General features: G+C 45.7%; 1 protein-coding gene and 1 pseudogene across 1 annotated transcript in view; one reads left to right on the top strand and one right to left on the bottom strand.

Annotated features, from left to right (window-relative positions):
* The window catches only part of DNAH8 (dynein axonemal heavy chain 8), a 585,957-nt gene extending 568,085 nt beyond the window's left edge, over positions 1-17,872 (top strand). Inside the window, exons 90-93 of the mRNA XM_034764627.1 lie at positions 777-929; positions 1,030-1,219; positions 16,581-16,702; positions 17,350-17,872. Coding sequence (XP_034620518.1) covers positions 777-929; positions 1,030-1,219; positions 16,581-16,702; positions 17,350-17,637 — 753 coding nt within the window. The 3' untranslated portion in view covers positions 17,638-17,872. The remainder of the gene's footprint in view (positions 1-776; positions 930-1,029; positions 1,220-16,580; positions 16,703-17,349) is intronic.
* A 74-nt stretch (positions 17,873-17,946) lies between these two features.
* LOC117874476 lies at positions 17,947-24,725 on the bottom strand (annotated as a pseudogene).
* Positions 24,726-25,559: the final 834 nt, after the last annotated feature.

The raw sequence follows: 25,559 nt of genomic DNA, 5'->3' as shown, positions 1-25,559 counted from the left end.
GCATACTTTCAAGTATCAATATACCAAGGGCATATTCATAGTGAAACACTGACATTACCAGTTCATGGTGCTTCCGTTCGGCTTGTCTGCAGCTATTCGGGTGTTCACAAAACGTATGGTCGTGGTATTGGCATTCCTCAGGAGACTAGGAGTGCAGATCTACCCTTATGTGGATGACTGGCTAGTCATGACTCAGTCCAAACCCCAGGTTATATCCAGTGTGACACTGTTACCACAAATCTCCAATTACAAGCGCAAGGCATCAAGCCAGCTAAAGTGGAGCACCCACAGAAGTAACCACCTCAAAGAACCTCAGTTACTGCACAAGGTGAGTAACCTTCTCTTCAGTCATGGTTTCAGTGGTTGGATTGTATGAACCCATGTGCTTCACTATCACTGTTTACTTTCACTGTCACAAATATTCCCCTTCCTCAAACTTCACCAGAGCCTTTTTGCCTAACTTCCTGCTTTGCAGATCTAAGAAACCATATCCTGATGCAAACTCAGCCATCTAAGGAGCTGTTACAAGATCCTTGATTATTTCTTGTCAGAATCTCTTAGAAAAAGATGGATTCAATAAGAATATTTACTGACTTCCCTTGAATCCCCCTTCATCCCTCTAAAAATCCCACTGGGTTGGGTTTCCACAATCCCAAATCACAGGCCTATCATTTATTTTTCTCAGTACTAAAAAAGCATTAAACTACCATATAGACAATACTTGCAAAACTTCAAAATTTAATTGACTTGTTTTCTCTACATTTCCTGTATTTTAGGTGAAAGCCCGTTTGATAAAAATGGGACACCTTAATTCTATGAATATTTTTCTTCGTCAAGAAATTGACCGAATGCAAAAGGTTATTACAATACTCCGAAACAGTCTGAATGATCTTAAGTTAGCCATAGAAGGAACCATTATTATGAGTGAGGTGAGTATATGCATCTTTATCATAAAAAAGTACTCACTTTATAACTAACACATTTCAGCTGTTTCAGTTAATTCATATATTATTATTTTCACTTTTTCAGAATTTGAGAGATGCACTTGATAATATGTATGATGCTCGAATTCCTCAACTGTGGAAAAGGGTATCTTGGGATTCTTCAACGCTTGGATTCTGGTTTACTGAACTCCTGGAAAGAAATACTCAGTTCCATACCTGGATATTTGAAGGGAGACCAAATGTGTTTTGGATGACTGGATTCTTTAATCCACAAGGTAGGAACTGGCAGGATTTTGCTAATATTTATAGTACTGTGTATTATGTTTAATCACAATTTGATGCATTTCACTATATATGTCATTGAATGTAGTAGATGAAAATGATGAAATAATGAGAAGTAGTTGTTTTCGTCATTTCTGGAGTCTGGGTCATGGACCTAATGTAGCAAAAATTAATAACATAGTTTCTAAAGGAAATATATTTTTATTTCCTGGTTTCCTTATGAATTGTAACCTTTCATCTAATTTTAAACTGCAAGTTGCAAGTACTGGAGAGTTGCATTCTGCTGCAACAGGTGATTTAGAAACTGCACAGTAGCAAAAACAGATATGAGCACATTGTGGGAACCAGTTTTGTACATTGTAGAGAGATGTTATTTGTTGGCTTGTTTTAACCAAGATCAGATTGGTTCATTATAGGTAGGAGGTGGAACCCTCTCTCTTTCATTCTATGCTACCAGTCTTACAATGTAAACTCTTTGTGTCAGGTAATATATTTTATTAATATACTCTCTGATTTGTAAAGTGTCACATACATTTGCAATATTACGTAAACCGTAGTAATGAAAACCTACTATGTAAATATTCCACCAGGGACACATTTTTTCTTGACTTCTCAGTGGCTATTGGCACCTTCAACCACTTCATACATCTTGATATTCTGTCCTCTATTGGTCAGCTTCTTGCGAGGACACTGTTGCAAGCCTCACTAGATGTCACTGATACAGCTGCCCGCTCCATCTCAACAGCAGCGGTGATGCAGGGGCTTCCTGGCTTTACCTTTCTGGCTTTCCAAGGAAGGTCCAGTTCACTGTGAAGGACCTTCCTTTTGAAGCATCCAAATTCTTTGCAGAAAAGATAGATGAATCCCTCCCTACACTAAAAAAATTCCACAGCCATTTTGCATTCACTGGGAATTTACACGGCATTATGAACCCCAACAGAAAAGACAGTGATTACAAAAGCGTATACCAGCTGCCCCACATCACAGCCATCTGCATCTAAACACCAATTTTGGTGTGTTGGGTGAGCCGTGAGTTCCCACACGCACTTTTATTTGCTGCAACAACCCAAACATCTCCACCCCTTTGTTAACTGCCTTCCCAGTTTTGACGAAAAAGAGTAACAAATAACCACAGACAAGTGGGTACTGGAGATCATCATCTCCACAGGATATTCGATCCACTTTACCTATCTCTTTCCCTCCTGCCCACCCCTCTTCCCGTCCCTCTTCAGGGACCATTCTCACCTTTTACATCAGGAAACAAACTGTCTTCTGAACCTAGGTGCTATAGAACCAATATCCACTCAACAGAGAGGGAAGGGCTTCTATTTCAATTACTTCTTGATACCGAAAAAGATCAGCGGTTGGAGGACCATTCTGGGTCTAAGATCACTCAACAGATTTGTAAAGATACAATGCTTTACTTTACAATGGTTACTTTGGCAGCAATAATCCCATCTCTAGGCCAGGGGAACTAGTTCTTGGCCCTCGACCTACAAGATGCTTACTTTGATATCACAATCCACCCATCCCACAGAAGGTTTCTAAGAAGCACTCTGAGACAAGACCACTTTCAATACAAGGTGTTCCCATTCTGTCCATCATCTGCACCCAGAGTGTTCTGTAGTAATGGAACACGTTCACAAACAAGTAATTACAATATTCCTATATCTAGGCGATTGCCTGCTCAAAGCATGCTCCTTTGATGATGATTTGAGGGCCACACAAAAATCTATGGACCTTTTCCTCCAACTGGGACTACAATTAAACATCCAAAAGTCCACATTAACTCCATTCATTCATAGAGGCCTACCCAGATACAGTAGAGGCCAAAGCTTTCCTTCCATCACACAGGTTCAGTACCTTAGCCAACTTAATCTCAACAGGTCAGACCAGCCCTCAGATCTTGGGGACACGTGGGACACGTGGCAATGAGCACCTCTGTAATAAATCACATGAGACTCCACATGCGCTGCCTTCAGGGATGGCTCAGAACAGTGTACGAACAAGCACACACAGCTTAAACTTTTAGTGATGCTCTTGTCAGTCAAAACCTCCCTCGACTGGCAGAAAGACCCTCACAATGTCTTTGCAGGTGTTCCCTTCACTCAGCCAACCCCAATGTTAATATTGACAACAGATACATCCCTATTGGGATGGGGAGCTCACCTGGACACCCAGGCTATCTAAGGCAAAGGGTCCCCACTTGAATCCACACTACATATCAATTTACTGGAACTCAGAGCAGTCAGGAATGCCTGTACACATTTCCTACCACTGATCAGGGGCAGCATAAAGATTATGGCAAACAACATTTCGTATGTTTTACATAAACCACTAGGGAGGAGTAAGATCATCTTCCCTTTGTGCTGAGGCAGTGAAACTCTGGAATTGGTGCATCTGCTACCACAGCAACATCTCAGCAGCTTACCTCCTGGACATAGAGAACACTATAGTAGACACTTTCAGCAGGAAATTTCCCAGGATCATGAATGGAAAATAGACCCTTCTATTCTTCACAGCATATTTCTATGTTGGGGAGTCTCAAAAGTAGACTTATTTGCTGCAGCCAGAAACAAGAAGTGCTCCCAGTTCTGCTTCAGGGCCAGCCTGGGACATCACTCTCTTTGAGATGCCTTTCTCCTACATTGGAACACAGGTCTCTTCTATGCCTTTCCACCAATTCCTCTAATATCCAAAGTCCTGCTCAAGACAAGAAAAGAAAGAGCCAGGGTTATACTTATAGCTCCCACATGTTCAAGACAAACATGGTTTCCATACCTTGGCTCAACTGGTGACTTACCTACCAATCACTCTCCAGCCTGTTCCTCATCTCCTCTCTCAGGATGCTGGCTGGATCCAGCACCCCAGCTGCAGGTTCTCCGACTCAAGGTGTGGCTCCTCGATAGTTCCAAAGCTAGGAAATGATCTGCTCTGAGGATGTAAAGATGGTGCTGCTACATAGCAGGAAACTAACTACTTATCACATGTATATTCAAAAGTGGAAGAGATCCCAACTCTGGTGTGACTCAAGACACATTACTCCTACATCCTCTCCATTACCGCTTGTGTTAGATTACATCCTAGAACTAAAAGGGTCAGGATTATTGCTAAACTCCATAAAAGTGCCTCTCACAGCTATCACCACCTTCCATCATAAGATAGATGGTTATTCTGTTTTGGTCCTCCTACAACAAGAAGGTTTCTCAAGGATATGAGTAACCTCTTCCCACAAATCTGGTGCCCTACTCTGGCATGGGACCTCAACCTTGTCCTGAGGTGTTTTATGAGGCCTCCCTCTGAACTCCTGGCCACCTGCTCTCTTCTACACCTCTCAACAAAAACTGCATTCCTAGTGGCCATTACATCTGCTCAGAGAGTGGGAGAGATAGGCGCTCTAATGGCAAAAACGAGGTTACATTACGACTGCACCCCAAGTTCCTACCAAAAATATCTTCAGACTTCCATATAAATCAGCTTATCCACCTTTCAGACTTTTTTTTTCTGAAACCACACCAGGAAAAAAGGGAGGTGATTTTACACACACTCTATGTCAGGAGAGCATTAGCCTTCTATTTGGATATGAGTAAACCCTTCAGGAAATCTCCCAGACTATTTCTCTCCATTGCGGACAGATCGAAGGGATCCTCAATCTCTAAACAAAAACTGCATTACCCATTGCTATCACACTCACAACCTTCAACCTCCCTCTAGAGTTTGAACTCACTCCACGAGATCTCTCTCCACTTCCATAGCCTTTTTCAAGGACGTTCCAGTAGCAGAAATATGCAGAACAGTGACTTGGACTTCTGCTCATACATTTGCTGAACATTATGCAGTCACTCACAACTCAGCTTCCGATGCTATATTTGGCTCCACTGTTTTATCCTCAATCCTAGACTTGATTCTGAAGCCCCACCTCTCTATTAGGGGCCCTGCTGCAGTCCCCTAGAGTGGAGAGCACCCATAGGGACACTACTCGAAGAAGAAAAGGTTACTTACCTTGTGCAGTAACTGTGGTTTTGCAGATTGTGTGTTCCTAGGCATGCTCCACTACCTGCCCTCCTCCCGTCTGCTTCAGAGTTATTACCAATGAGATCTGTGATAGAGAAGGAACTCAGGGTGGATTGCCTGCACAGCGCTATCTAGCCCTGATGAAGGGCATGAGACTGGGAGAGCACATGTGCAGGCCAAATGGATACTGCTCCCTAAAATCTCCAATCTGAGGCACAGGGGGTGCGAATACATCTGGAGTGGAGCACCTATAGGGACACACATCTCAAAGAACCACAGTTATTGCACAAGGTGAGTAACCTTTTCTTCTGTCTAGGTAATCTTATCCATTCTCACAGGTTTGACTGCTATCTCTAAGCCAGTGATTCACAAATCTATTTTTCTATACTGTTGACCTTTTCTTCCTTTATTCTGGCTGCATTTCAGCCTGCCTGTATGACATCTCCATGTAGTTGTCTCGCTGGCAGTATAAACCAAACATGGCTAAAACTCAGCTCTTCATCTTTCCTCCCAAACCTTCCCCTGTTCTTCCATTTTTAGTAACCTTTGACAACACTGCCATCCTCTCGGGAACTCAGGGCAATAATTTTGATATAGTTTTTTACTCCCCTTTCTCCAGGACATATCCAACTCTTGTAGCCTTTTCTGCTGCCCAACATTTCCCACAATTCTGATACATATGAACTATTCTCCTCCTGTCTGCCATTTCTGGAGGTAGTTCAAAGCTACTGCACAGCTTGTGCTAGCCATACTCTCTCCTCCTGCTTGCTGACAGATCTTCTGCATCCAGGGCAGCAGTCAAGTGGTGATTTGCTTCACTCCTATCCTTTTGTTTTAGATTTTTTAGTTTTAACCATTTTTCAGGCAGTTAAAGTGTTTGTATTTATTTTCAAGCCTCCCAGCCTCCTCCTGGGCTGGGATCTGAAGAGTCCGAAGCCTCCGGCCTTCTCTGCCCCCTTTCAGGGATGGTAGAGCAAATACTGGATTCTGAGCAGCATGCTGGTCACAGCTATCCAGAGCCTCCACTGCAGCACCTCCTAGCTGAGATTATCTGCCCCCTTTCAAACAGGCAGAGCAGCCATGCAAGCACTGGGCAAAATCCAAAAGGTGCTCTGTATATGAGGTAGCTTTTTGAGGCTTGGTAGAAAGTAAAAAATGCCCATCCTACATCTAGCTTTCTGACCCTATCTCTGCTAGGGCATAGGGCTCTGAGTCAGGTAGGCATGTTGGGTCCCTTTCCACCCAAAAAGACGCAACTCAACAACAGAAAAACCTGACCAGGAGACACAGAGCACAACAGGGAGTGGCTCTGCGGATGAGTAGGACTTCATAAGTCCATTCATGGGGTAAGTCCTTGAGCAACAAATGACCATAAAGATAAATCCTTTTCTGTGCTACCAGTCCCCACCACAAGTCCTAAAGTGAGTCCTACAATCCCTGGAGAGAGAAGCAAGGCTCCTACAAAGCTCCCCTTCCTTGCACTGTGTATCGGGGGATTTTCATGATACTCTGGCATACATTCTGTAAAACCCAGAGATTCCCCAGGTTCCAAAAGGTAAAAGCCAATATGCCCTTCGCAAGGTAGGGATTACTATTGTTAATAAACAAGTGGGGGTGGAAATTGGGATTAGACACCCTTCTCTTTTGCCTTCTCCCCCGGGGGACTGTTTGCTGGGGCTTTTCTCCTCCACAGAATCTCTTAGTGCTCTGTACCAAACTCACTGCCCCTCCCTCACCCTGCAGCATGTATGGGCATGCAGAGAAGTCTATCTCTTGGGCAGTCATGCCTCAGGCTGCAGCCTAATGGAATTTGTGCCTATCTGGCTTTCAGCCCAAGGAAAGGGGCTCAGATTTGAGGCAGCAGCAGAATGGGAATTGTGACTTCAAATCATCAGCCACAAACTCTTGCTCTGCCAGGGAAAGGCAGGAAAGGGTCTGTCCCTTCCCGCTCCACATTAAAACCTTTAGCACTTCAAGTAGCCTGTGACAAGAACAGAGGCACATGAGGATTCACTCTCCAAAAAGCTGCACCATTTTGGGATTACAGAGGGGTAAGAGAAAAATCCCTTCCTGTGTTCAATATAATCCTGATTTACTGAGCAAAGCTCCAAGTGGTACCAGGTTGCTCCTATACCACTTACTTGGGTGCTGGCCTGCCTGGGAGAGCAGGCAGGAAGCCTTTCAGGCTCCTGGGGACAGCTAACCAGCTATTTTCACAGTTGAGGTGTGTGTACCCCGTGCCAGGATGAAGGGCTAGGGGAAGAAGTACCACACATGAATTTAAAAAAACCCAACCAACTACAGGACTTTTCCAGAACAGGATGTCAGTCGGTGGCTTTCAAAAAACTCATTAATATTAGAAAATATCTTCCTCTTGAAGCTTTATTAGATACATGTTTTCCTGTTGATACTTCCTTTGGGGGCATCTTAAGATCCAGATAGACTCATAGACTCATAGACTCATAGACTTTAAGGTCAGAAGGGACCATTATGATCATCTGGTCTGACCCCCTGCATGCTGCAGGCCATAAAACCGTCCCTACCCCTTCCCTGGACTCTGCTGCTGAAGTCCCCAATCCTGTTTTAGGTGACTTCAATTGGCAGAAACCCTTCTGCTAGAGATCCCTGCCCCATGCTGCGGAGGAAGGCGAAAAACCTCCAGAGGCTCAGCCAATCTGCCCTGGAGGAAAATTCCTTCCCGACCCCAAATATGGCGATCAGTAAGACCCCGAGCATATAGGCAAGAGTCACCAGCCTGACCCCTGTCAGCCATTATACAATTTACCTACCATTTCTTGGTTTTCCTTGACTACTATGTTTTACCATTAAACCATTCCCTCCATAAATTTATCTAACTTAATCTTAAAACCAGACAGGTCCGTCGCCCCCACCGTTTCCCTCGGAAGGCCGTTCCAATATTTCACCCCTCTGACGGTCAGAAACCTTCATCTAATTTCAAGCCTGAACCTCCCCACGGCCAGTTTATATCCATTCGTTCTCGTATCCACATTAGTACTAAGCTGGAATAATTCTTCTCCCTCCCTCGTATTAATCCCTCTAATATAGTTAAAGATAGCAATCATATCCCCCCTCAGCCTTCGCTTTGTCAGACTAAACAACCCAAGCTCCTCTAGTCTCTTTTCATACGACAGGTTTTCCATTCCTCTGATCATCCTAGTGGCCCTTCTCTGCACCCGTTCCAGTTTAAGTTCATCTTTTTTAAACATGGGAGACCAGAACTGCACACAGTACTCCAAATGAGGTCTCACCAGCGCCTTGTACAGCGGAAGCAGGACCTCCTTATCCCTACTAGATATACCTCGCCTAATGCATCCCAAGACAGCATTGGCTTTTTTCACCGCCACGTCGCATTGTCGACTCATAGTCATCCTGCGGTCTACCAGGACCCCTAGGTCCTTCTCCTCTTCCGTTACTTCTAACCAATGCGTCCCCATCTTGTAACTAAAATTTTTATTAGTCATCCCCAAATGCATTACCTTACACTTTTTACTATTAAATTTCATCCTATTCCTGATACTCCAATTCACAAGCTCATTCAAGTCTCCCTGCAGGATATCCCTATCCTCCTCCGAATTTACAACGCCTCCCACCTTCGTATCATCCGCAAACTTTATCAGCCCACTCCTGCAATCGGTCCCGAGGTCAGTTATAAATAAATTAAATAAAATGGGTCCCAAAACCGAGCCTTGAGGCACTCCACTAGTAACCTCCCTCCAACCCGACAGTTCACCCTTTAATACGACCCGCTGCATTCTCCCCATTAACCAATTCCTTATCCACCTCTGGATTTTCATATCGATCCTCATGTTTTTCAGTTTAACCAATAATTCCTCATGGGGTACAGTATCAAACGCTTTACTGAAATCCAGGTATATTAGGTCCACCGCATTTCCCTTATCTAATAAATCCGTTACTTTCTCAAAGAAGGAGATCAGATTCGTTTGGCACGATCTGCCCTTCGTAAAACCATGTTGTAATTTATCGCAATTGCCACTAACCTCCAGGTCCTCAACTAGTTTCTCTTTCAGAATTTTCTCTAACACCTTGCACACTACAGATGTTAAACTAACAGGCCTGTAGTTACCCGGATCACTTTTTTTCCCTTTCTTGAAAATAGGAACCACATTAGCTATTCTCCAGTCTAACGGGACCACCCCCGAGTTTACAGATTCATTAAATATTATCGCTAACGGGCCTGCTATTTCCCGTGCCAATTCCTTCAATATTCTCGGATGAAAATCGTCCGGTCCTCCCGACTTAGCCCCATTAAGGCATTCAAGTTTTGTTTCTACCTCGGATACGGTAATCCCCCATCCTGAATGCCCCTCTGTAGTGGTGCTAGTATCCCTAATACCTTCATTGGCCTCATTAAACACCGATGCAAAATATTCATTGAGATATTGCGCCATGCCTAGATTGTCTTTAATCTCCTCTCCGGCAATAGTCTTCAGCGGTCCCACTTCTTCTTTCTTTGCTTTCTTCCTATTTATGTGGCTGTAAAACCTCTTACTATTGCTTTTAATTCCCCTCGCTAGGTCCAACTCTACACGGCCTTTGGCCTTTCTCACTCTATTTCTACATTCTCTGACTTCGCTAAGGTAAGTTTCTTTACTAATCCCTCCCCTCTTCCACTCTTTGTACGCTTTCTGTTTCTTCCTAATCGCCCCTTTGAGTCGGTCGCTCATCCAGCTCGGTCTAAATCTCCTGCTTTGTAATCTTTTTCCCTTTTTTGGAATGCAGGCCTCCGACAGCTCATGCATCTTTAACTTGAAGTAATCCCAGGCTTCTTCTGCCTTTAGATCCATTAATACGTTTGCCCAATCCACTTCCCTTACCAGTCCCCTTAATTTGTTAAAATTGGCCTTTTTAAAATTATAAACCCTAGTCTTTGACTTAATTCTGTTACTCCTCCCATGTATTTTAAACCGAATTAGCTCATGATCACTGGAGCCCAAATTGTCCCCCACTACCACTTCCTTAACGAGGTCCTCACTACTTACCAGAATCAAATCTAAAATGGCCTCCCCCCTCGTCGGTTCAGCTACCACTTGATGAAGGAATTGATCAGCAAGCACATCTAGGAACATCTGAGCCCTATTATTACTACTAGCGTTTGTGCCCCAATCTATATCTGGGAAGTTAAAGTCCCCCATAATTACACAGTTTCTATTAGTAATTACTTCTCTAAACACATTAAATAGTTCCTTATCCATATCTTGGGTCGATCCCGGCGGTCTATAGCACACTCCAAGCACTATCCCCGGAGAGGCTCTAGTAGTCCTATTACCCAGTGTGAGTATTGCCCAGACGGACTCTGTGTTATCTAATCCATCAACTATTATTTCTTTACAGCTTATTTCACTATTGACATACAATGCCACCCCCCCACCTTTACCTTTATTCCGGTCTTTCCTAAACAGCGCATACCCCTCCATACCTGCGTTCCAGTCGTGACTGCCATTCCACCACGTTTCTGTTATTCCTACGATATCTGGTTTCAGCTCTTGGACCAAGAGCTCCAATTCCTCCATTTTATTACCTAGGCTTCTGGCATTGGTGTATAAACACCCTAATGTATGTCGTTTAGCCTGTCTCCCATTAGTAGCACTATAAGTTGCGGGCCTCCTTGCGTCCGTCCCCCCTGTCCTTCCTATGTCCAATCTCATCTCCCCGGCTATGTCTCCTCTCATTTTACTCACCTTTTCCATACTGGAATCTGGCGTGGAGATTAACTGTGCATCTCCCAACCTTCTCCCCAAACTTCCTAGTTTAAAGCTCTTTTGATAAGATGAGCCAGCCTCCCTCCCAGAAGTCTATTTCCTTCCCTACTCAGGTGAAGCCCATCCCGCGAGAACAGGTGTCTGTCCCCGAAAGCCTCCCAGTGGCCATACATCCCAAAGCCCTCCTTATAGCACCTCTCTCTTAGCCAACTATTTATTCTCACAATCCTATCAGCCCTTTGCTGCCCTTCCCTCGGAACGGGCAGAATCCCACTAAAGATAATCTGAGCCTCTATCTCCTTGAGCGTCTTCCCCAGCCTGGCATAATCTCCCTTGATTCTCTCTAACGAGAACCTAGCCCTGTCATTCGTTCCTACATGAAGGATTATCAAGGGGTTCTTACCTGCTCCTTTTAGGATCCTTTTCAACCGCAGGTCCACATCGCGTATCTTTGCCCCCGGTAGACAGCACACCCTTCTGTTCTCTGGGTCCGCCCTGGTCACAGGCCTGTCCAATCTCCTCAGTAAAGAGTCTCCAATTACATACACCTGCCTTCGCCTGGCAACAGTGCGATCTAGTAATCTAGTCTCTAGTCCCTCTAGTCCTGACCTGTGCCTGTTCCTATCTTCCGTTATGCTCCCCCTTATGCCCTCCTGATTCCTCCCGGGGCCCAGAATTGGTGCTGTCTCCATCAACTCCTCCCCTCTCTCTCTCGGACTAGCTGCTCTTCTCTTCTTCCTCACTCTCCCACCTTCAGCCACCACCTGATGAGGACACCTGATTAAACTGATTAACCTGAGTAAAATGTTTATATAAAAAAAAAGAAATTCCATAAATTTTGTGAGCCTAAGGTTCGTGCAGCAGTAGTTCCACCAGTGAAAGACATATTCACACCTTCAGAAGGGGACTTCCTTCCAAAAGAGCCCATAGACCATAACAATGATGATACACTGCACAGCAATTTCAAAGCCACAGCCGTACCTGTTTAGACGGAGACCATTTTCATATATTTGATAGGAAAGCCTTCTTCATGGTAAACAAGCAGCTCATCTTCTAAGGGTTGCTTGGAGTGAGATGTTGCAGATCCTTTCTTGGTCAGAGCCTTGATATAATTTGTGATGAGCAATGGATTCTAACTTGGTAGCTACAAGGATGTCATGTTACACCTGTGATAGTGCATCCAGACTTAGAGCTGAGAGCTATTGATGGATACATTAGATAAATTAATAGCTGAGACTACAGAGAAGCTTCAACTCTCTCACTGTCAAAGCCATCACAGCAGTCCATTGGTTGCTATCAACACCCAGAGTATCCAAGAAGGGACTAAGTACCCTGGCTGGGCGGGAGAGGGGGGAATCTGAAGCAGAAGCTTTCAAGGAAACCTAGATAAATCTTCTGATCTCCCCTCTCCACCCAGAGTCTTAGGTGGCTGGTAGTAGTCACAGTAAGGCACACACTGCCACAACCCAGATTTTGGATCTCAACATGTGCATGGCTTTGCAGTAACACAAGGAAAAGCTCCCTGATTCGCTTGACAAACATAATTCACCTGGGACTGGAGACGGACACTTTGGTGACAAAGATCTACCCATCACTAGACAGATTCCAGAAGATCCAGGATCTAATATCAATGCTGGACAAGTGAATGAAGCCAACCATAGCTCAATATCTTTAGACATTAGTCCTTCCGGTCTCGTGCATATGAGTCTCCCCATGGGTAAGGTCACATATCATGTATCAGAGGGGTAGCCGTGTTAGTCTGAATCTGTAAAAAGTAACAGAGGGTCCTGTGGCACCTTTAAGACATGTCTTGCATCTGAAGAAGTGAGGTTCTTACCCACGAAAGCTTATACTCCCAATACTTCTGTTAGTCTTAAAGGTGCCACAGGACCCTCTGTTACTTGTCACATGTCATGTGTCTCCCGGCCTTTCTTTGGAGGGTGTGGGACTGTGAGGAGCTGCACTTGCTGGTGGTACCAAATCATGATTAGGTGGCTGGATTATGATTCTCCTCCATCTCTAGAGTCCTCTGTGGATGGTGGCCCTGACACAGTGGTGGTCTCCTTTCCAGTAGACAGTAACTCAGCCCTCTTGCCAGGTCAACAGTTGAGTCTGCCCTCTTCTGGTAGCGGGGGGATAACAGTCCAACAAAATATGTAAGTCCAACATCCCCCACAAAACAGCCTTCAGCCTACATACCGGGCTCTAGGGGCTGCACACCCTTGTCTCAGAGCTTACAATGTCTCTATTCCCCTTAGCTCAGGGGGTATAGATTTGTGCCCTGTGATCGGCGTCGGCCCGCCTACCCGCTAGGGGGCGGTGGGGAGCTACGAGGTCACTGGCCGGCCTGGGTCACGCCTCCGTCAGCGGGGAATTAGCGGTGGGGCGGCCGCCAGCCAGAGTCTGTAGCGCCCCTCAGGCAGGGGAGCGCCGGCTAAGGTCAGTAGCGCGCCCCTCAGGCAGGGGAGCGCCGGCAAAGGTCAGTAGCACGCCCCTCAGGCAGGGGAGCGCCGGCAAAGGTCAGTAGCGCGCCCCTCAGGCAGGGGAGTGCTGGCAAAGGTCAGTAGCGCGCCCCTCAGGCAGGGGAGCGCCGGCAAAGGTCCCGGCGTGGCTCTGCCGGGTAGGGGAACGCAGGTCCACCCTACACCACTGCGCTCCAGCCCAGGGCCCTGACAGTGGCAGAACGAGGGTCCCACCACTGGGTCAGCGGGGTCGTCCCGCTACATAGACTCACCACTGTGCAGCTCTGTCCCTGGGCTACTTCCTACCCGATTGCTCGCCCGAATCCCTCTGGTCCCGTGAGTGCATCAGGATAGTCCGCTGCTGGCAGCTCCGGCTCCCCCTCAGGCTCAGGCTCCTCCAGTTCCTCTGGGTACTCGGCAGCAGGCAGTCCTGGCAGCCCCAGTCCGTCCTCCAGGTGAGGTTTCCACGGGTCCAGGGCCTCCCCTGGTGTGGCAGCAGGCTCTGAAGGGAGCAGCCCGCGGTCTGTGTCTGCCTCCCTCCCTGGTGCTGCCCTAACTGAGCTAAGGGCCCCGCCCTTTATACTTCCTGTTCCACCCCTCCCCTTCCGGGGGGTGGAGCGAGCTTGGGCTGGCCCCGCCCACTCAGGCTGAGGGAAAGGCACTTTACCCTCAGGTTCGGAGGGAAGCCACCCTGGCTCCCTACATGCCCCCTTTGCAGGAGGTGAATTGTAGGGGAGCCCAGGCCATCCCTTCCAACTGGGCTCCAACCCAGGAGCCCTATGAGAGGCAGCAATATCAAACACTCAGGAGTGCTTCAGAACTGCCTCCTTTGGTCACTTCCTACCACTTACCCACCCAGTCCAGGTTGTGGTCAGAAAGCCTCGCAAATGATCCACCAGACAACAGAGTGAAGGGTTCCCTAGGGCTTAGGGAAAGGCTGGTCCTACCCTAGGGGCTGGGGTAGCTGTTGCCTGTAGACTTCTCTCCTGCAGCCAGGGCTTCAGCTGGGCCCTTTCTCAGGAACTCCCAAGGTAGTTCCTATCCTATCCTGCCCCCTTCTGAGCTATCTGGCTGTCTTTTAAGCTCCTCCTCCAACTGGAGCAACTCGGCAAGTGTGGCGGGGAGGAGCCACATGGGCCCAAAACTGCTCCTTTACTCTTTCTATTCCAGTGTAGGGTTTATATAGCCCATCACAGGGACCATTCCCTGGAATGCATGCAACACCTGGTGCTGGTTCCCAACCAGATGTTGGATCTCCTAAGATGATGGACAGTTCCACAGAATGTCCCATATGCGTTCCAGGTCTGCAGGTTGTCACAACGTACACCAGTCTGAAAGAATGGGGAGAACTTCAGGGACCAAGAACAACGTTCAATATCTGGAGCTCCAGGAAGGGAACTGCAGCATCAAGTTCTTGGAGCTCACAGCTGTCAAACTAGCTCTGCTAAGATTCCTGAACTACCTACAGGGCAATCCCATCTTGGTCCAACCAGACATGTCCATGGTTGGATATATAAACAATCAAGGGGGAACAAAGAGCATAGCTCTACATGCAGAAACCATGGAGACAATGGAATGGGTAAACAAGACTCTCCCTTCCCTAAAGGCAAGACACATAAAGAGAGAGCAGAAACAAAAGGCAGACTGGCTCAGCAGATGCAAAGTCAACTACTTGGCATAATGCCTAAACCAGGAAGTGTTTACTTTGATCTCACAGATGTTCAGTCTCCCCTGTCAACCTTCTTTGACAATTGAAAGAATGCAAAATGGCTAGAAGTCTTCACCTGGGAAACAAACCCCATGGGGACAAATGCTCCGTTACACAGATGGCTGCAAGGCTTGCTATATGCCTTCCTGCCCTTCCCTCTCCTAGGGAAGATGATCCAATATAAGGTGAGAAAAAGCAAGGGTGATAGTGCTAGCTTTGTACTGGCCAAGGAGACCCTGGTTCTCTTATCCAATAGAATTCAAGCTGGAACCACAGTTAGATGATGATACCAGACACGTTTTTTCCAAGGCCCATTCCTCCATTCAGTCTCAGATTGTCTGGCTATTGAAAGAAAAGTGTTAGCTGCACTTGGCCTATCTTCCAAAGTGATCAGGATTCTCCTCTCATCCAGGGGAGTTTCCATGCTAAAAACCTATGCCAAGAGAACAACACTGATCCAAGGGATCCTGGAATTCTGGCCACTCTGGACTTTCTTCGGGAAGGTGCAGATAAAGGCCTTCAGTCCAGAACCATAGCACACCAGGTATTAGCCATAAGTAGTGTAGGTCTTTGCTTCTTGGTAGAATCCTCAGTTATCCAGATTTCTCAGAGCAATCAGACTGGCCAGACCATTAGTCAGACTGATATTCCCTAAGTGGGACCTACCACTGGTGTTGAAAGTTGTAACCACCCATCCCTTTGACCCTATGACTTCCTTTATTCTGCCCATGGAAACAGTACCCAGCCAAAAAGCAGTGGTGCACCCTAAATATCAAAAAAGCACTAACGACTTACATCAAGCATAACAAAATCCACAAGGAAATCGGGCTCCTTGTTCATTTCCTTTCATCCTGAGGTGCCAAGGATTTAAAGAATCCAAGCTGTCCAAAGATGCTGTCATTTGAATAGGAGATCCATCAGGTTAATGACCCATGATTGCTCTTAACTGTTTGTCATTTATCAACACCTCTAGGAATCCGGGTTGTTTTTCAATAGATCTGTATAGCTCTTGTGCTGTCTAAGAGTAAATTGTGCATGTTTAGAAATTCCTTTGTAGAATTTGTATGTTATTTGCGTATGCTGTCCAATAGCCCCCAAAGAGGGAAATAGTAAACCAAAGGGTCCATAGCTTTGGTGGAACTCTGCGAACATGCAACAGCTACTGCGGAGGCTTGAGAGAGTTGGCACAAGTTTCAGGACCTAGGTAGATCGTCACTGTCAAGAGGGGTGTCAAACGTAGTGCCTGTACCTGAAGTGTGTGCCTAAAGGCCCAGAGCCAGTTCCTAAATTCTGCCTACCCCCAGCAAACCAAGAGCAGATGAGACCCCACATTTGGGTCCAGTCCAGTAGCCTCGGGAGTGTCCACTACCTTTTTGTTAGTTCTTTTGCTCAAGTGAGTTACACTAAATCCTGTGGCTTGACTTTTCAGGATTCCTGACAGCAATGAGACAAGAAGCAACTCGAGCACATAAAGGCTGGGCGTTAGATACAGTTACAATACATAATGAAGTTTTAAAGCAATCTAAAGAAGAAATCACAACACCCCCTGCTGTATGTATGACATATGAAGATATTTTTATATTAAATTCTGTATTTAATATATATTTTTTCATAATTAAGGCATTTCAAATTGCTAGAAGAAAAGTTGACACAGTATTCGCCTCACAGTTTTTACCCATTTTAGAAGTTAAATACAAATTACAGAAAATGTGAGGATTCTTACTTTCTCTTTTGCAACTTATGAAAATAAGGTATTAAAGAACTATTCAGATATTCACACTAAGCTATACTATCTTTTGGGTTCTGTGTTGAACTGAAATAGAAAATATCTGTGCTATTTGCTAAAAAGTGGGATAAAGATGCACCTATCAAAATGTATCCATTCTTCAGCCATGGAATAATTATGGAATATATTTTTACCATTTATGTAAAGTACTTCAGAATGAATGTTAGGTAGTATCTTCTATTTGGTGAACTCACTTACTCAACTAACTAATCTCCACTCATTTCAATCACATTATTCTCTGAAGATTTTTCAAATTATTTAATGTTAAATTATAAATTAAATTTTTTTCTTATTGCAGATCCTTCTAACTATAATACACAGGCTTATTTTGAGAGGCTTAAATTAATTATTCATATTATAAGTTAAACCAGATACCATATATGCATAACATATCTGCTCCCTCTCCACACAGGAAGGGGTTTATATTTACGGACTGTACTTGGATGGCGCAGGCTGGGACAGACGTAATAGTAAACTCACTGAACCTACACCAAAGATTCTCTTCACAATACTCCCTGTGGTGCACATATTTGCTGTTAACACAATTGGTCCCAAGGATCCCAAACTCTATGTTTGTCCTATTTACAAGAAACCCAGGCGGACGGATCTGACCTACATCACTGTGATCTATTTAAGGACAGTCGTATCTCCAGATCACTGGATACTGAGAGGAGTGGCGCTCCTGTGTGACATCAAGTAAACCCCGTCCTTCAGACTATGACAGAAACTTTATAGACTATGGCACATGTAACCAGTTATCAATATCCTAAGCTGCCTTTTTTCTAATGGTTTAATATTTTGCCCTTTGTCCATTATATTAAATCTTTCAATATGAATAATTTAAATGCCAGTTCTAAGAATGATTCCTTTCTCCCTCAGTCTAAAGAAGTTATTGTACTGGTAATGGAAATTATTATTTCACTGGTGATGTTTTTAAGGTCAAGTATCTCAGTAACTGTAACATTTGAGAGTTTGCATAACAATACTTAAAAGCAAAGTAAAGATTGTTTTAACTAATAAAATTAGTGGAAGATGTTATTAAAAAGAAAAACATGCAGTTGTTTTCTCATTATTTCTGCTTCCTGCTATTCATATCTGGTTTCAGTGAGATTAGAAGAAAACAGATTGCAATACAAAACATTACAAAATGAAGCTTTATTTTACTCCAGATACAAGTTTTAAAAGCAACACTGGACAGTGAATTGTAAATTTGAATATTAAACATAACACTTTTCTGTCTAACCTTGAGAGAACTTGATCCATACTTTCATGGTTCATTGCACAGTGCTAGACAATGTAGATGTAGCAAAACTGCACTCTGAATGTTAGTAAGCGATCCCCATGCATTTCCCTTTGAGCCATTGGATGGTGAGCAACAGGGGCGGCTCTATGTATTTTGCCACCCCAAGCACGGCAGTCAGGCGGCTTTCGGCAGCACACCTGCGGGAGGTCTGCTGGTAATGCGGATTCGGCGGCATGCCTGCGGGAGGTTCGCCGGTCCCACGGCTTCGGCGTAACCCACCGCCAAATTGCCACTAAAGCCGCGGGACCGGCGGACCTCCCGCAGGTATGCTGCCGAAGGCTGCCTGACTGCCGCCCTCCCAGTGACCGGCAGGCCTCCCCCCGCGGCTTGCCGCTCCAGGCATGCACTTGGTGCGCTGGTGCCTGGAGCTGCCCCGGTGAGCAATATGTCCTGTATTCAGTTTAGCTGATATATGTGTTGAGAAAAAAGGAGTCCTGATATGTGTAGAAAGAAACCTGAAAGAATCAGAGTAGAGTGCTGACTGGTTTAGTGTCAGTGCTACTGTAACTGAAATACTGGGCCAAATTATGTAGAGCTACTATTACTGCCCTTCCTCCATCCCAGTTTAACACTTTGCAGGTGCATAGACCAGAATTCTTGGGAGTGTAGATCATAGTGTTCCCTACACTGCCTGGTGTACATACATGAGTGCAGTTAGCACTGAGCAAAAAGACAATCAAGATGTCCAATCTAACCAACCCATTTAATAACCCAAGCAGATTTGTGCTTGCCTGTAAGACTTTATTTTGGCTTACACAGCTTCATTCATCTTTGACATATGTGCTATATCTCTTCCCTATAGAATTCAGAGGCAATCCGCTGTTATTGCTGGGGGCTCTAGGACTAAGTCCCACTTCTCATAGCAAGCCACCAAAAGTTCTGCCTGCCGTAGTGAAATCTTCCAGCAGTTCAATTTCTCTGGACCAGTTTGTTTTATCATATTAATTTTTGGGGGTTGACAATGGCAATCTCATTTCAGCTTCTGGTTTCTCTCTCCCTCCACTCAGCTGAGGAATCACCAGAGAACTGAGACTCTAATCTTCTGTGCCCTCTAGTATAGCACCTCTTTTGTAGGCTCCCTATGCCCCATCCCTGCAGTGGCAATGTAGTCCTACAAGCACTGAACCAAATCCAAGACATGCAGTTGTTTTCTCATTATTTCTGCTTCCTGCTATCTACTTTATCTACTTTAAGGCAGATTTTCAGGAGCTTCTGAGGATGAGCTATGACCTGTCTGCTGCTAGTCAGCCACCTTTGCTTTGTCATGACATAAGGCTTTGAATCCAACTGGCATGTTGGGGCCTTGTCCCTCAAAAAACCCATGATTCTGCTGGGAAAGCTGAATCAGAGGAACCAGGATTCCCAAGGAGAGGACCCTACACAGTCTGTTGGGGGGTAAAGTTTGCAAAACTCCATAAATTCCAGGTCTAAAAAGGCAAAAGCAAGGATCCCCTTCTTAAGGGGCTGTTATGTGATTTTATTCAGCTAGTAATGTAAAAATCAGATTTTAAATAATTTCTTCTTTGCCTTCCCACCCAGGAGGGCTGTTTGCTGTGTGTTTTCTCTGTACAGGGACTTTCTCTCGGTCCTATCAGGTTCTCTGCCTCTTCACAACCGGCAGCATGTCTGGAACATCAAACTGTCATCAAACACACACAGTCTACTGAGGACTGTTGTGCTAGCCACAGTACCCACAGGTGATGCAATTGCACCACACATCAAGCTGTGAAGTTCCCAGATCTGGCTCAATCCTGCAAATCCATGAATCTCTGGGTTACCTGGGAGAGTGGTGCCAGGTAAGTTCAGGGCGTGCAAACCTTTGCACGTCAATGTAGAGTTTGAGGACACGGTATACTAGGGTGTTCTTCTCTATTTTAGCGCCATGGCCAAAGAGCATGTAACACCACTTTTGAGTATAATGAGCAACTGAAGAAAGGTCAGATCTCTGCAAGACTGAAATTTTGCACAAAGTGAAACCACTTTCTGCTTAGAATTTGGTACTGATATCACCGGTGGAATGCCTCTAGCCGCTCCAAGTCTCCCTGTAAGAAAGGGTCCAGGTTTCTGATCCATGTAGCAATACAGGTAGTACACAAGTTTGAATGATCCTGAACTTTGTCACAGCACAAAGATATTTTTGCATCATCACTTCCTGCTTGAAGTCCATGTCTTACTTATGGGCATCAAAGAAGCACTCCAATTTAATGGCTGCTATCTGTGAAGACAAGGCTGATTCAAAGCAATCTGTTTGTCTGCACCCATGTCTATAGCCTAGATGAACCTACTATAAAGTGGGTGTGATGTTTGTCCATCGTTATTGATGAAGACCTCAACAACTCATTCTTTCGATGACTGGGCTCTGTGCGTCCGAAGATGACTGATCAGTCCGATTCGGGTGTGGAAGGTCCTGTCACATGTCGGGCAGACATGTAATGGCACTGTCGATGATGTATGAGCAGCTCTGGACTTGTGCAGCTCACACTTTTTTTCAGCCTCAGCAATACGCCTTGCCTCAGAGGTATTACTGCCTGTGTGAATGAGGCTGTGCCATGCTGGACGGTTCAGTGTGAAGGTTTCCCATGTGGCGGTGTTGATCTCGAAGGACTTCAAAGAGTCTTCAGCGTGTCCTTGAACCGCTTCTTTTGTCCTCCAAAGGAGCACTTTCCCTGAGTGAGTTCTCCGTAGAAGAGCTGTTTAGGAATGTGTTCATCTGACATTCTCACAACATGTCCGGCCCACCTGGTCTGGGCTCTCATCAGCAATGTGTGAACTGACGGCAGACTGGCTCTAGTAAGGACATCAGTATCGGGCACTTTGTCTTGCCATCTGATTTTTAGAAGCTTTTGCAGACAGGAAATGTGGAAGTGATTGAGCCTTCATGCATGACTCCGATAGACAGTCCACGTCTTGCAGGTATACAGCAGAGTTGGAAACACCACTTCTCGGTAGACCTTCAGGTTTGTTGGTAGGCTGATCCCTCGACGTTCCCAAACATTGGAGCGCAATCGGCCAAATGCAGAGCTGGCTTTAGCAATTCTGCAGTTTACTTCATCATCGATTGACACTGCTCGGGAAAGGGTACTGCCCAGGTATGGTCCACTGTCTGAAGTCTCTGTCCATTTACAGTGATGGACGGTTCTGAGTACGGAGCATGGGGAGCTGGCTGGTGCAAGACCTCAGTCTTCTTGATGTTAATGGTGAGACCAAAGTTTTTGCATGCAGTTGAAAACTTGTCCATACTGGCTTGCATTTCTGGCTCTGTACTAGCATTCAGAGCACAATCATCGGCAAAGAGAAAGTCTCAAAGTACAGTTTCCTTCACCTTGGTGATGGCACGCAGTCGCCTCAGATTGAATAGTTTCCCGTCAGTTGTATACTTCAGGCCTACTCCTTCAATGCAGTGTTGAAAGGCATCAGTCAAAGTGGCAGAGAATATCATGCTGAACAAAGTGGGTGCTAAAACACACCCTTGCTTGATGCTGTTGGTGACTGGGAAGGCCTCAGATGTTTCACCGTCATCCAGGACATGAGCCATCATACCGTGATGAAATTGACGTACCATTCGTATAAATCTGTCTGGACAGCCAAATTTCGACATGATCCTCCACAGGCCCTGACGACTGACAGAGTCAAATGCTTTCGTGAGGTCCACAAAAGTTGTGTAGAGTTCACGATTCTGCTCTTGACATTTCTCCTGTAGCTGATGCACAGCGAAGATCATGTCAATAGTCCCACATCCCTTGCGGAAGCCACACTGTGATTCTGGCAGTAAGCCCTTCTCCAGGTGAGTGATCAATCGGTTCAACAGAACTTGTGCAAGAACTTTCCCTGCTGTAGGAAGCAGCGAGATTCCACGGTGATTGTTGCATACCTGGTGATTGCCCTTCCTCTTATAGAGGTGCAAGATGGACACATCTCTAAATTCTTGTGGAATGGTTCCCTGCTTCCAGAAGGACTGAAACAGCTCAGTGAGTTTCCGTATCAGCACGGGTCCACCGACTTTGTACACCTCTGCTAGTATGGCATCTGACCCTGGGGCGTTGCCACTTGACAGCTGATTGATAGCTTTCTTCACTTCGTCCTCTTCTGGTGAAGCATCCATGGAGTCATTGACTGCAACCTGGGGCATCTTGTCAATGGCCTCATCATTGATGACTGAGGGGCGATTGAGAATTGCTTCAAAGTGTTCAGCCCATCTCTGGAGAATCTGCATCTTCTCTGTAAGGAGCACAGTACCATCAGAGTTCAGGAGGGGAAAGCTCCCAGAAGACTGTGGACCATAGAGTGTGTTGAGGGCCTCATAAAACTACTTATAGTCGTTCCTGTCCGCGTATGCCTGTATTTCATCTGCTTTGGCGCTCAGCCACAAGTCACGCATTTTGCGCAGTCGGTTCTGTACTGTTCTGCGAGCGTTGATAAAAGCGATCTTCTTTGCCACCGAGGATGGATCGTTTTGATATGCACGATGCAGGCAGTGCTTCTCAGCAAGTATGGCCTGGATTTCTGCATCATTTTCATCAAACCAGTCTCGCCGCCTGCATGGGATCACTAGCAGGAGGGTCTCAGCCGATTGAAGTCACTAAAACACAGGATTGGGGACTTCAACGGCAGAGTCCAGGGAAGGGTCTTGCGGCCTGCAGCATGCAGGGGGTCAGACCAGATGATCATAATGGTCCCTTCTGACCTTAAAGTCTATGAGTCTATGAGTCTATGTGGAGGGCCCCAATACCTTCGATGCAGCTGTATGGACAGTGTTGCGGAATCGCTCCCAGTCTTTCTCAGCATCATCCTCAATACGAAGATCAGCAAGCTCATTCTCTAGGTCTTCCGCTAGATTTTCAGTGATGCGGCTGTTCTTCAGGTTCGACACATTGATCCTTTTGAGAGCTTTACAGCCTTGTGGTTGTCTCTTCAGCATAATACGGAGCTTCATTTTGGATACTATGAGCCTATGATCCGTCCAACAGTCAGAGCCACACATAGCTTTTGTAACCCTGACATCTTGTCTGTCCCTTCTCCTGATGATGACATAATCGATCAAATGCCAGTGCTTAGAACGGGGATGCATCCATGAAGTCCTGTTACAGGTAGGAAGGCGGAAGACCGTATTGCTGATCAGAAGGTCATGTGCTGCACAAGTTTTCAGCAGTAACAGGCCATTGCTGTTACACTTTCCCACTCCATTTTTCCCGATGACTCCTTCCCAGGCTGTGGCATCGCATCCGACTCTTGCGTTAAAATCGCCAAACAGAATCAGCTTGTCTGTGCGGTGCACTGACGATAGCAGAGTATCTAGTTCTTCGTAGAATTTATCCTTCACATCCTCTGGGTTGGTCATTGTAGGAGCATATTCGCTGATCAAAGTAGCTTGTTTTCCTTTTTGAAGCGGAAGCTGCATTGTCATGAGCCGGTCATTCATACCCTTGGGGGAACTGGCAAGTTTCCGAACAAGATGATTCTTGATGGCGAAGCCAACTCCAGATTCGCGACACTCATCACTGCTGCGGCCACTCCAGAAGAATGTATAGCCACTGCCTGACTCGGATAGCTGTCCTTCATTAGCAAGGCGAGTTTCGCTAAGGGCTGCAATGTCAATGTTGTAGCGTGTGAGCTCTCTAGCGACAAGTGCTGTTCTTCTCTCCGGTCTGTCTGCCGTGATGTTGTCCAGTAACGTGCGCACATTCCATGTGCCAATAATGATCGGTGTCACTCTACGTTTTGTTTTTGTTTTTGTTCGACCGCTTTTATGGGATCCCCACCAGCCGCGGTATGCTGGCCAGGTAAGGTGAAGCAGGCAATGTTTAGGGCACCCTTTCTAGCCCCCTCCTCGTTCTACGGAGGTGAGCAGTGCAATCCTGAATAGGGCTGCTCAGTCACTCAAGAAGATGCCGAGCTCCACTGCTGCTTCGGTCAGTGAGGAACGACCATTATGCCTGAGCCACCTATGTGCAGGTCCGCGGCTACAGCTCCCAGTGTATCCACACCATTGCTTCGTCGCTCGCCCATCGCCAAAGGACTTGATATGATGTAATATGATATGATATGATGTGGAGACTTGCGCGTGAATTGGATTAAAGTGAGGGAGAGTTGTGCAACGTCAGCCTCACTCTCTTCCCAGTTCCTATCTGTATCCAGTGGCAGGACAGAAGTCGAGACGGCTGGAGATAGGACAGGGCGCAGTGGATGACCAGGACGCCTACATGTCTTGTCGTGCTCTTAAGTGTTCCACAACGCTTGCTGTGTTGTCAGGGTATTTGGGGTTGTCAGGGAGGGGTAGTACCTCTGATGGGGGAGCAGTCGTACTCCTAGGAGTAGCTCATCCACTTTGGTCCCAACTTGACACCCAGCTCTCACCTGTGGCTCCAAGTAGCTGTCAGCATGCGACAGCGGCCACACTCCAGACACCGTCTCGACTGGCGGGCTAAACCAGGTGAGGGTAGCCGATGAGTATGAGACTCTCGGTGAGTTAAGGCCTGCCTACCCATTGCATGCGAAGGCTGGAACCGGCTGACTGAGGCAACCTGGTTCAACCTGGTTCAAAAGTGGGTGCATAACTGGCTGGAAAAGCATGCTCAGAGAGTAATCAATGGTTCACAATCAAGCTGGAAGAGCATATTGAGTGGGCTCCCACAGGCATCTGTGTTGGGTCCAGTTCTGTCCAATATGTTAATAAATGGTTTGGATAATGGCATAGAGAGTATACTTATAAAGTTTGCAGATGATACTAAACTGGGAGGGGTTGCAAGTGCTTTGGAAGACAGGATTAGAATTCACAATGATCTTGAGAAACTGGAGAAATGGTCTGAAATAAATAGGATGAAAATCAATAAGGACAAATACATGCGATGCATGGCTAGAAGGGGTTAAACAGCTTGCAGGCTGAATGACCCAAAGCCAACCTTTAAAGTCATGTTAGAAAGGTATGCAAATGATAATTAGGGCCATTCATGCTAAATAGGCTAGACTTTTGAAATGCAAACCTATATTGCTAGAAATAATACTAATTATGTGTATCTTAGATGCTACCCGTAAACAGACAGTTCCTGTCTGTCATTATAACTATTGATTCAGAGATCAAAAGGGAATATTAACATTTGGATGAATTTTGGGTAAAATAATGTCATTGTCTATATGTCTCTTTGAAGTTTGTAATAGACTGCCTAATGGATAAATTACCCTATGTTAATTTGTGTAACTAATTACTGGTGTTGTTTAGAAAGCAAAAGATTACATCAAAAGCCTATTGTTTAACCAGGACTGTGTGGTCAAGTGGATGCTAGAACACTGTATAATAAGACCCTTGGGTTCTGATTCTGACA

This window comes from Trachemys scripta, chromosome 3, assembly GCF_013100865.1.
Source record: "Trachemys scripta elegans isolate TJP31775 chromosome 3, CAS_Tse_1.0, whole genome shotgun sequence".
Lineage (NCBI taxonomy): Eukaryota > Metazoa > Chordata > Testudines > Emydidae > Trachemys > Trachemys scripta.
This window is presented reverse-complemented; position numbering and strand designations above follow the sequence as displayed.